General features: G+C 36.9%; 1 protein-coding gene across 2 annotated transcripts; it reads left to right on the top strand.

Moving 5' to 3' along the window:
- The first annotated feature begins 8,221 nt into the window (after positions 1–8,221).
- On the top strand, positions 8,222–10,329 carry LOC110904746 (receptor-like protein kinase HERK 1). Of its 2 annotated transcripts, XM_035983489.1 has the most exons (4): positions 8,223–8,809; positions 8,903–9,156; positions 9,243–9,449; positions 9,942–10,329. In XM_035983489.1, exons 1-4 carry the CDS (start codon positions 8,272–8,274, stop codon positions 10,191–10,193), a joined length of 1,251 nt encoding a protein of 416 aa, XP_035839382.1. In that variant the 5' UTR covers positions 8,223–8,271; the 3' UTR covers positions 10,194–10,329. The 2 variants fall into 2 exon arrangements, with proteins under 2 accessions (XP_022006292.1, XP_035839382.1); XM_022150600.2 differs by having other exon boundaries at positions 8,222–9,156.
- Positions 10,330–12,480: the final 2,151 nt, after the last annotated feature.

The following is a 12,480-nucleotide window of genomic DNA, read 5'->3' as shown; positions in this document are numbered from 1 at the left end:
GATTCACAATGAAGGATCCTTATCTTTCGAGATGAATCCTTATCTTTCGGACAACTAACTTTCGAGAAGATTCCCTGGTTCGAAGGATAGATCTTTGACTTCGAAGGATGGGTCGAAAGATGATTATCTATCGAGCCTTCCTGATCGAAAGATGGTCTTTCGATGTCGAAAGATATCCTTCGAATCCTTCTGACACAACTGAAAAAGGTGACAGGTTGGTACGAAAGGTGATAGGTTGGTGAAGTACTTTCGGCAGAAAGGATATGGCCTGCCAACAACTTTTCACCAACTTTTTGTCTTTCAAAAAGTTTACCCAAATAAGCAACCCTTATCCTAAACCAGTTACCGGAGATATGACCGGAAAATTGGCCGGAAAACACAAAGTTTCTTAAAAACCAATTTTAAGTTACCCAAACCAACCTTGAACACTCCCAAAAGTTTAGAACTCGTTTTTCAGTTTTAAGATGCAAGAAAAACCACCAAAACGGGTGCTAAACCTAGTGTCCAAAAACACCAAGAACTCGAACAACCCGGTTTTAAACAAGGTAAAGAGCCAAAGCTCTGATACCAATTGTAGGTCCGTGTTTCGGGATCCAATCCGTGATTTTCATGATTATGTTCATAGATGGAAGAAGATAGAGATGATAAACAAACAACTTTGCATTAATCCGGTAGTAAAACATTACAAGTCAGCCCGATTACATGATAACCGAACTAATACCAAAGAAGTATACATCCAGGGAGAAATCAAGTGGTGATTTCTCCCGGTGAGGTCTCAAACCTCCTATCACTCTCTTGCACACACTTGTGCTCTCACTCTTATGTTGCAAATGACAAGGTGTTGGTATTTATACCAAACACAGGTTGCACGGTCGAAGGATTAAACTGACTGGTCGATAGATCATCTGTCGACCATCCAGCTTTCGAAAGATACACATATACCTCGAAGGATGCCATATCCTTCGAGGTCCATCTTCAACCTTCGATGGATATCTTTCGAGCTCATCGAAGGATACACAATCCTTCGATGCCTTATCCTTCGACACCAACATTAAACAACCATAATTTGTCTTGCAACCACACACGGTCAAACGAATAACCCTCTCGTTTGACCACTTCAAACGAGCGGGTCTATACACGTTCGATAGACCGTTTCACTAACTATTACAAATTCAGCGTAAAATAATAACTAATCTATTCGACAAGCATCGGACACAAAATCTGCATCAACACATGTACCACAGATTCTAGAGTTGACCGGAAAAGCGTCCCATTTTCTCCTCGTAATATGGATTGCGTCGATCATTTTCCGCCAAAGCGCATTGCTCTCTACTTTATATCTCCATAGCCACTTTAGAAGCAAAGCGTTGTTCACCACCTCTAGCTTACTTATCCCCAAACCACCGTCCTCCTTAGATTTAGTAACAACATCCCACGCCACCCAGTGAGTCTTCCTAACCTCATCGCTACCACCCCAAAGAAATCTCTTCATAATTCCTTCAAGTTTATTCACCACTGCCAAAGGCGCCTTATATAATGAAAAATAGTAAGCTGGAATGCTTTCCAATACCGATTTTATCAAGATGACTCTACCTCCCATCGACAAAGAATTAGCCCTCCACTTAGATAATTGGTTTTTGAACACCTTGATGACCGGCTCCCAGTTACTAATGCGACCCATGTTCACGCCCACAAGAATGCCCAGATACTTAAAAGGAGTGGTGCCCGGAAGACACCCCAAAACAACCGCTTCCTCCTTCACTTAGTTCTCACTTCTACCCACCCCGAAAAGGGTCGATTTATTAATGTTAATATGAAGGCCCGAGCACAAATGGAAGATACGAAGTAATCTCCTTAGAGCATTAAAATTAAATTTAGACCACTCACCCATGACCATCGCATCATCCGCGTAAAGCAAATGCGAAATAATAGGGCCCCCATCCGAGAGCTTCACACCATTAAACGCACCAATATCACAAGCTTTTCTGAGCAAGCCCGAAAAAGCCTCCATGACAATAACAAATAAAAACGGCGAAATAGGATCACCTTGCCGTAAACCTTTACCACATCCGAACTCAAAGGTCGGCGAACCGTTGACTAGAACGGAGGATCTAGCCGAGGAAAGAATGCCATAAATCCACCTACACCACAACTGCGGAAACCGCATTTGACGCATAACCGAGATCAGAAACCCCCAATTAACGTTGTCATAAGCTTTCTTGAAGTCTATCTTGAATAAAAATAATTCTTTCCCCTTCCGTTTTACCCAAGACAAAATTTCACTAATCATCATTGGCCCATCCAAAATATATCTCCCCGTTAAAAAGGCGGACTGCGTATCGTGAGTAATGTCTCCCATAACCATCCTCAATCTATTCGCAAGCACCTTCGAAATAACCTTACTCACCACCCCGATAAGATTGATAGGTCTATACTCACCAAGGGAGACCGGATCCGACACTTTAGGGATAAGCGTGATGAACGATGAACCCACACCTCTGTTGATTTTTGCCGACTCCGCAAACGAATGAAAAATCTGCACAAAATCATCAGACAATAAACTCCAGAATTTTTTTATGAAACGGAAGTTGAACCCATCTGGACCTGGAGCCTTATCACTACCACAATCAAAAACCGCCTCTTTAATCTCACTTTCAATAAACGGAGCTGTTAACCTTCCCGCAATCTCGTCTGAAAGAGTCCGCAAACCATAGCAATCATGAAGGGGTCGAACCGGCATATCTTCTTCAAATTTCTTTTTAAAAAAACTAAACACTTCTAATGGGAGTTTTCAGGAGATGTTATCTAATCAACTGCCTAGCAATGTACGTTCAGGAGATATTATCTAAGTTATCCGATCATACTTCCTAGCAATGTAGGTTCCGAGAACCTCAGCATAACCATTCAACACACCGGCCAGATCCGCTGACGAACATCTTTCCGGCAGATTTGAAATAAAGAACTTGACTCCTCCAACCGGAACATTGGATTGATGATTGTTAGCCTTGCCTCTACCCTTCTTGGTTGGTACATCGTACCAAGTATTGAGCTTGTAACGTTCCCTTGCCGTGCATGCAGACCCAAACCCTAATCGCCTCCTATTTTTTCGGAGAGACCCAAACCCTAGCTTTATTATGTCAATTACTATTATATATAATTAAATAAAACAAAATTATCATATTTGGTACATGAAATTTGTTTAATAAACAATTGTATTTTTTTATATACTCTCTATTAAAAACTTGAGACTTAGTGGGTTCCCGTGACAACTAGTTTAATACCCGTCCGTTGGACGGGTTACGTTGATGTATAGGTTGTGGGGTGTGGCATCGGCAAGGGGCTCTCTCTCTCTCCCCCCCTCTCTCTCTCTATCCCTCTCTCTCTCTCGTAGCAACATGAATAAACCTATGAACACAAAGATAACATATATTAAGTGGACACAAATATAAACAACATTACAAACAAAAGCACTATTCTTTAATTTATAGAAGGAAAACGAACCACCCAAAGAAACTGAATAAGATTGTTAAATATACATAAGGGAAAATTTAAGCATCCAAAGTTGATATGTACTTATAGTAAACTGTACACGGTTCATTGTATTGCATTTGTGCATACAGAAACACATAATTCTGCATTCAAGATACATCACATGTTATAAATCAAAAGGGAGAACACCAAAGAGGATAGTAATCTTCACTACACACAAAGATTGTCGTAGCAGAATCTAAAATCTTGATCTGGTGCTTCTATTAAGATACCATCTCCAAGTCCAGAAACTAAAAGTCACCATTACTTGCACCACCATACAAAAAAATATATACATTATATTTCTTTGAATTTTTATAGTTGTTTGTTTCCCAACTTCAGTAATACAGTAAGGTGGAAAACTATAATGAAGCCTAAATCGATTGGTTGGACAGCCCACAATAGAAACCAAGCGCTGAGCATCTCCCGATGCCCCAAGAGTAACAATAGATAAAACCTTAATAAAATCATAAACTATACAACATACAAGGATCATAATATGTTATTTGTTGTATAAAAATAACCTGAGTATCTCCATGTGAAAAGAGAGCCGATCCATGGATTCCAGGCAAATTACCAGCTTCATAATACAAAGGCATGACCTCATCATGACGCCTTCCATCAGTGTTGAATCCTTCATTAAGTATCCTCCTTCGTACAACTTCAACTCAACATATATAAACCCTATATTGAAAGGAAACAATCAACCAAAGTAATTAAACTCATTCCAAAAATGTAAATTCAACACAAAATTGCACCAAAATCACAGGAAATAACCGAGCAATAAAATTTGTAGAATCTCATAGCTGACTCAGACCTCTGGCTTCGGTTAATCGCCAGATGACAAATCCGTGAGCAGAGACATACATGGAACTAAGACCTCGCCGTATTAATATTTACAGCAAACAGAACCCCAAATTAAAGCCAGGTTTGAACAACTTTAACCTAAAACAATAAAACTCTTCTTCTAGCACACAATCGCGAGATGGAAGGCAGGCGTTATTAGCACTCGGTTCATCATCTTCCCCAACAACCCTACAACTGTTAACTAACTACCCTTGTAATCGCCCAACTAACTATCAACCTCTGTTGCTAACCCCTGTTAACTAACAACCTCTGTTGCTGATCCACTGTTAGCTAACCACCTCTGCTGCTAATCCACTGTTATTAACAACCTCTGTTGTTCATCCACTGTTGATGGATCCACTGATTCCTAACAACATCTCTATCCACTGCCATCTAAACCACTTATCATTTACCCGTATCACTCACCTTCCCGGAATTCCCAAACCCGCAGCATTCCACCAGGAAATGTACAGCAGTTTCAACCTCTTGTCCACACAATTTGCAACCCATATTTAAAATCTGAATGTTTCGATGGGCCAGATCCGACGCCGTTGGTAGCCGAATCTGAAATAAACACAAAATCAACTTCAACTTCAAAACTCAACTTCATCACGTCCATACTCAAAACACAAAACCCCTCATTCCCTGTAAACTCAAAACAAAAAATGAAAAATTAAACAAATGAATATTTAAATACAAGGTTCATTTAATATACAAAAATCATAAAATACACCCAACAAAGGACAGTAACAAAGTGATGAGAAAGGGTGAACACGATGGCTGAAAAATCACGGTTGCTTCAATGGTAGAAACATCGATTTCCGCCATGAGCCCTCCGGATATCACCTCGCCAAGAGTTCGATTATGAATTTAGAGGATGCTAAATTTACATAATGTATATAAAATTGTGAACCCTACTTCTATTGCGAAGTTAGCAAAAAAACGAAAGTAACAATACCTGAGGTTGAGATTCATCAGCAACGACATCATAATCGCTTCTAGGGTTTCGTCATGTGAAGAAGCAGCGCACATAGGGAAGTCGGCAAGGTAAGAGGATGACACAAAATTTTGAGATTGATGATGGAGAAGATGGATAAAAAAGCAATATAACACCAGATGATTGCATCTTCATGTTGCAAATGCTGATTTTCTCACTAATTGACAGTGGAATCAAAAGTAGTAGGGAGAAGAGAGATCGAGAGGATGATGCATCGATATTGATTTGGGTTTCCTGGAGAGAGAATTCGAGAAGATAGGGTTTCTAATGGAGAGGATGTTGTTCAATAAGGATGATAGGTTTTATACAGGGGAAAATGGAGGAGCGTATGAGAGAGAATTGTCTGTAAACTGAACGAACATGGTGAGAGAATGACGGAAACTGTCGCATCTCAAAAAAAACTGCATTGAAAAAGGAAACTGCCATTGGATTTGAACGGCTGAGATCAATTCTCAAAAGTAACTGAAACAATTAACACGGTCAGGATCACTCCAAATTGGCAGTTATTAGCTGTGAACAATATAGTAATAATAGAGAAAGGGTATATGACAGTTACCTACAACGTGGGAAGGAAAAAAATGAGACATGGAGGTTTACCGGAACGTGTGCAAAAAAAGTGGAGCTGCTGAAAACTAAAATGAACCACCCTAAACTGCTAGAGTAGGAGTTATTTTTGTGAGTTTAAGTGGCTGAGATTTAATCTCAGCCAAATCTAATGGTGGAGATTGATTTCAAAGGTAACTTCCACTTAATGGGTTCCATATATATATATAATTGTATTTTTTATATGTAGGCCTGACCTTGTACATGTTACCTTGAAGAAACAATTAATTTCAAGCTTTGAAAATATACATGAAGACAAACTTCAGTGTTGAAGAATAACCAACAAAAGATTATCTAATAAAATTATACGCGTTTACGGTGATTTTTAAGGTACCATCCACACTGTATGGTATTGGTGGGTGAACACAAATGACTTTTTCCATCAGCCGGCCGCCGGCCACAGATGAAGTTTGAAGCCGACAAATAGTATTAAAAAGCAATTTATTAAAAAATTAACATGTTAATGGAAAAACGAATATGTTAACATAAAAAATAGGATTAACGGAAAGATGTATATGTATTAAGTTTGTTCATAAAATGGAATGTTATATTAAAACAAACGCGAATTATGAACGCGTTGTAGATGATTCCTTATTAACTTAGGCATATAGGGAAATTGTAAAAGAGAACCATGAGAGTTAGGCATTCCAAAAGTTTTTTCAAAAAAAAAAAATCTCAAAAATCTTAGAAAAAATCATTTATTCCAGCAAAAAAAAAAAAAAAAAATGTCGCCTGCAAAAATTTATATCGCTGTAAACAAAATTTACATCAGACATAAACAAAATTTACTTAAGGCGTAACTATCGACTCGACAATTTTTTTGTTTTTTTTTTTACAAATGTGTTTATAGAATTTTCATTTACGTTTGTGAAAAAAATGGTGGTCCAACTCGCGCAGGAAGTAGGGGCTTCTCATAGTTCTCACAACTCGTAATGGTTATTAATTGAACCGGGTACTAGTATATATTAACTCAAATAACATCTTTTAACAAAAAGTTTTCATTTGTCCGTATATTGTGTTTCAACTTTTACTAAATTCAAATTACTTACAAAATTTTATTATATTTATTCAGCTTTTTATAAAGATGTCAAATGACAATAGTCTAAGATTTTACTATACCTTTATACCTAGTAAGCTAAAATGACATGGTTATAGTCAATGTTGTAGAAGGCGCTAGGCGCTAGTCGGGCGGTGAGGTACAACCTAGAGATTAATCGGGATTAATCGGAATGGGATTTTTATATGTATTTTTTCAAAATTATATGTATATACCCAATAATATAAAAATAATACTTCAAAATTCACATAAATACTTCAAGTTTCAGATAGTATGGTTCGATTTTGACCGATTTTGACCAATTTTGACCGCCTAGGACCGCCTAGAATCGACTAGGACCGATTTTTATCGATTTTGACCGACTAATATTGTCCGATTAATCCGATTTTTGACCGCCTAGGACCGATTTTGACCGCCTAGGACCGATTTTGACCGATTTTTGACCATGACCGATTAATTGACCGCCTAGCTCAAAATTAGGCAGTAGATGACCGCCTAGCGCCTAGGCGCCGATTAATCGGCCGCCTAGGCCGATTTCTGCAACCATGGTTATAGTTCATTCGTAAATACTTAATTATTTGTCTATTTTTTAATAGTTCATTCGTAAATACTTAATTATTTGTCTATTTTTTAATGTTTATTTTGTCTTATATAACGAAAACAACATCTTTTTGTAAAAAAACCCGATAGGAAGAAGTGTTTATTCAACTAAGTAGTTGTGGGTTCAAATTCTGTAAAGGACATACATAATGAAAATTTAGCCGTTAAAAAGGAAGGAAGAAGTGGAAGATTTGGAAGGCATTCATATTAATTTATTTTCAATTCACTCAACGAATTAAACGGATAAATAAATATCTTTTAGATTTTAAGAATTTTTACTCTAAAGTGATAAAGTATTTTTTAATCTCGTAATTTTCTAAAATACTTTATTTTAACTATAACTTATTTTTCGATAAAAATTATATAAAGAAACTATATACTTAGATTTTCTTTAAAATACTAAATATTTTTAAAAATTTCTAATATTAAAACTAAATTATAACTTATAAGTGAAAGTTGATAAAAGAGATCTAATTATTTCAAGGAAGATTAATTCGTGTTTGACATATCCGTGTTTTGACCATATATAGAAAGAGAGCCAAGTTGCCATATATGAACACTGTCTCTTTCTGATTCCTCTTTCTCGCTACTTCGTTTCATAAATAAATTACAAAAACACCAATTCACATACACATCGATCATGGCTCAAATTCAAGAACTAGACCACCTCAAAATCCCACTTCAAGACATCAAATTAGCCACCAACAACTTTGCAGAAGATAACTTCATCGGGACGGGTGGATTCGGTCGTGTCTACAAAGGCCAACTCCCAAATGATCACTCCATCGTAGCCATAAAAAGGCTAGACAACACGATCACCCCACAAGGACCACGTGAGTTTGCATTGGAGATCATCGTGCTTGCTAGTTATAAACACACTAACCTCACCTCTCTTGTTGGATTTTGTGACGATGATGGTGAGAAGATTCTTATGTACGAGTATGTGACTAATGGAAGCCTAGAAAACCATCTAGCCTCCGTAAATCTCACATGGGAGCAACGTCTTCGAATATGTCTTGGTGCGGCTAGTGGACTAGACTATCTACATGGTGGTCTGGGTACGAGCCATAGGGCTATACATGGAAACATAAAGAGCTCCAACATTTTGTTGGATGTGAACCGCGAAGCAAAGATTTCAGATTTTGGAATGTCTAACATAGGTCACATGATTGATTCTGGTAGCCTTGGCTTTGTGGATCCACAATATAAAAATACGGGTGTGCTTTCAAAAGAATCTGACGTGTACTCTTTTGGTGTGGTGTTGTTTGAAGTGTTATGCAGGAGGCCTGCAGTGATGGCTGAATATCACGACGAGCGTAAGTTTTTGCGTAAAGTTGTGAAACGTTGTTATGAAGAGGAAAAACTTGATGAAATCATCATGGATGATTTACGCGAACAAATGAAGCCGTATTCGTTAGAGATATTCTCCACAGCGGCTTATCAATGTCTTAATAAAGATCGAAAACAACGGCCATCTATGAAATCAATCGTCCAAGAACTACGAAGCTCTTTCGAATATCAAATTGTAAGTTATCGTTTTTATGAAATTTGGTAGAAGATCATGTGATAATTTAAAATAATAATCACAAAGTTTGTGTTATTTGGTGCTAGGGTTCACCAACAAAATTATGGGGATCCAGCACCGGTGGATCCCCATGGTCGTTGCTACTTGACAACAATATGAAGCTTAGGAAGATAGCGATAGATCACGAGGATTGGATCTTTTCTATTGGTTTTACGGTTGAAGATGTAAATGGCTTGTTGATTTTTTCTCAACATGGTGGTACAGGCGGCGACAACAATCGCGAACTTTATGAGGTGACAATATTATATAACGTTATGGACCCATTATACTTTAGAAATATTTTTGTGCCTGCTAAATTCTATCATTTTTAGTTGGCTCTGCTTACGTGACCTTTTTTATTTGTTGCTTTTGGATATGTGAATATACCACACTAGTCAAGTGGACCAAGTTTTTTTTAAACAAAATAGTTAGTGAATTTAAGACTTTCGGCATAAGAGAAATTCAGGATTCTAGCTAGTCGCCTTCCGCCAAATAAGTTTTGTTGGGCGGCTATGATATAGTCCCAATTTTTGGCCGCCACCTAAGACGTAACCCACACTTTTTGGAGGCTTAGCCAGCGTTCTTGGGGCCGGCTAAACTAGTTTGATGATTTTCTTATTATTTTAATGACGTTAAAGTTGATAACTATTTTGGTAAAATGGTCTATCAACATATCTATTTTGATGATTTTCGCTCAAGTATACATCAAGTTTCAGATCATGACTTTATATTGTTTGTTTCTGTAGATTAATTTTGATGCAGATGAAGAAATAATAGGTATGCTCGGGACAATTGGAGTAACTACTGGATATTATGCGGGTTATCAAGTCATCTCATCATTATGTATTGTGACTAACAAAAGGAGGTATGGGCCTTTTGGCGAAGAGACAATGACTCGTTTTAGAGTTCCATGGGATGTAGGTTCGTTTGCGGGGTTTTATGGCCGTGCTGGATTTTATTTAGATGGACTGGGTTTCTATTCGAAGAATACCATATGAATTACTTCCATAGTGTTCGGATCACATAATTTTATTGACATATTTTGTATCATTTTATGTGTAAACACAAAGCTTATGTATCCAAGGCCATAAGGTTATATTCCTATACCGAAATGGAAAGTAATTTTTTGTGTAACACACATACAAGCCTAGATGGAGAAATAAAATCTCATGGTTATTTATTAACTAGGAATGAATGTTGGTAAGAAATAATGTGTTATCTGTTAAGAGATAACGCGTTATCTCTTAAGGCAGTAAAGAATCTGATCCATCTTTTGTTCACACATTATATTACTGTAGTCTAAAGCATGATAGACTAGTACATGTTAATTTAGATGCTTTGTGAAGAGTAAGTTAACTTTAAACATTCAAATTACGTGATGGCATGAAAATGAATTTGGAGTATAACAAAGATAAATATAACTTCTTTAAGTCTAAGTCTAATGAAATAACTCGAAAAGAACCAATTCAACTGGTTCAATGATAATGATTTAATTCAGTTTTCTAAGTATAATGAAGGGAACTCATCCATGAGTAAGTGTTGGCATCTCATGCTAAGGAATATGTTACTTTGGTTAGCGTAAAAAACCCTTGTGCACAAGTGTAGTTTGAGTTAAAGAATACACCTGGATGACTTTATTGACACAAAGATATAGATATTTGGTATCTAATCACAGTGTGCAATAGTCATCTTGAGTAAGGTGACTTAAATTTAATCAAAGTGCAAGTAATGAGGTTTGTGTGTGTGTGTGGGGGGGGGGGATCCATTTAAGGAACAACCATTTATGGTTTGTGAAATGGTATTTGAGGAGTTTCTCAATTCATATAGAAAGGGGAATCTTTCTTCACCTCTATCTTGTGTTGGATTGATTATATCAAATAACACTTAAATATGAGGGTAACTTGCATTTGATAACAAGAAGGTAGAAGGATTGGCAATAAAGGATATGGTCGTAAAGAGTCAATCTGGTTGATTAGACTAAGATGCCAACTGACTTGATTCAGAATATTGCTAGATGTCTGATAGAGCATACCATAGGCATAATGAAGACGTGTTCACCTTGAAATGAATTCATGTCATTCTAAAGACACGACATTATAACTAAATCCAAGTTGAGATCAAGGGTATAGTCTTACGAGTTGACAAAACACATGAATGACTTGCGAGTCAATAACACATTAGAACAACTGATCTCGATTACATATTAAAACTATTGACTTAACCGAATTCATTGGTCAATTTTGGATCCAACAACTGAGGTTTGATGAGAAATAAAGTTGTGGAATATGACTAAAGCCCATGGAAAAGGGGACTTGAAGGAAACCTAACCTTGTTGATAGAGCATACCACACTATGAGGAAATAACTGATATAAGTTGATATATATAAGTTAGTATATATGGTTATATATATCTCCTAAACTATAATTTGAAATATAAAAATGACGTTGAACTGATCCATGCATGCATCGCATGGGCTTACGGTTGTTCAATGGACCCGGCTTCTTTCTCGTGGGCCGACTTCCGCATGGGTTTGAGGTTAATCACGTAACAATCCACCCTCTTCAAAAGTGTCATGTCTGCAAGGCGAAACACATGATATGGATTTTTGAGTTTCTCAATGACAATTATAATCAATTTGCATGCTTGATGGGAAGTTGCCTCAGAACTAGTCATTAGTAGCAATTGTAATCAACAACTTGGTTTATCCGTGACATTTATAGTGAGCCGCAACTTAGGTTATAAACAGGAAGTGTGCAACAACAACAACTCGGGGGAATAAAGCTGACTGATTTAGTGCTGAAGGAGATGCTATGGGCTGAAATTAGTCTTAAGTGTAACCGAATAATGGCCAACTGACATATTGTTTCACGAAATATTGTATGATTTCAACAAGTTGTGATCGTTCCAAACTATAAAACGAAGTCTTTTGCCATTTCCCAATACATGTTTTTTAGAACATAATATTCCAAACTCACTATTCTTACTTTTTTGATTATCCGATTAAGATTCTGAGAGTACTAGTCCATCTAAATATTTCAATATGGTAGTGTTACATACATGATTAAACAAGTCTATTCCAAACTGTAAAGCACACATTCCGTTTTTGATTTATACTTGGATTCTTAAAATTCTTGGAATTGAACTGCCGAACAACGATGGTGCTATAAAATATTAACTGAAAGTTTTGGAGAACTTAATAGAATTGAACTATTCAATTTTTTGGTCGATGAAAATGACATATCATATGTGGAAAGCATAATTCATACGATATATACACACAATGC

This window comes from Helianthus annuus, chromosome 14 (assembly GCF_002127325.2).
Source record: "Helianthus annuus cultivar XRQ/B chromosome 14, HanXRQr2.0-SUNRISE, whole genome shotgun sequence".
Taxonomy (NCBI): domain Eukaryota; kingdom Viridiplantae; phylum Streptophyta; class Magnoliopsida; order Asterales; family Asteraceae; genus Helianthus; species Helianthus annuus.
Note: the sequence above shows the minus strand (reverse complement) of the source record. Positions and strands in the feature narration are given on the sequence as shown.

Excerpts from the sequence above, each read along its gene's own strand:
- LOC110904746 (XM_022150600.2), top strand. The coding sequence starts at position 8,272 with ATGGCTCAAATTCAAGAACTAGACCACCTCAAAATCCCACTTCAAGAC. Across the intron at positions 9,157-9,242 it reads GCTCTTTCGAATATCAAATT|GGTTCACCAACAAAATTATG; the intron begins GTAAGTTATCGT and ends ATTTGGTGCTAG. Across the intron at positions 9,450-9,941 it reads ACAATCGCGAACTTTATGAG|ATTAATTTTGATGCAGATGA; the intron begins GTGACAATATTA and ends TTGTTTCTGTAG.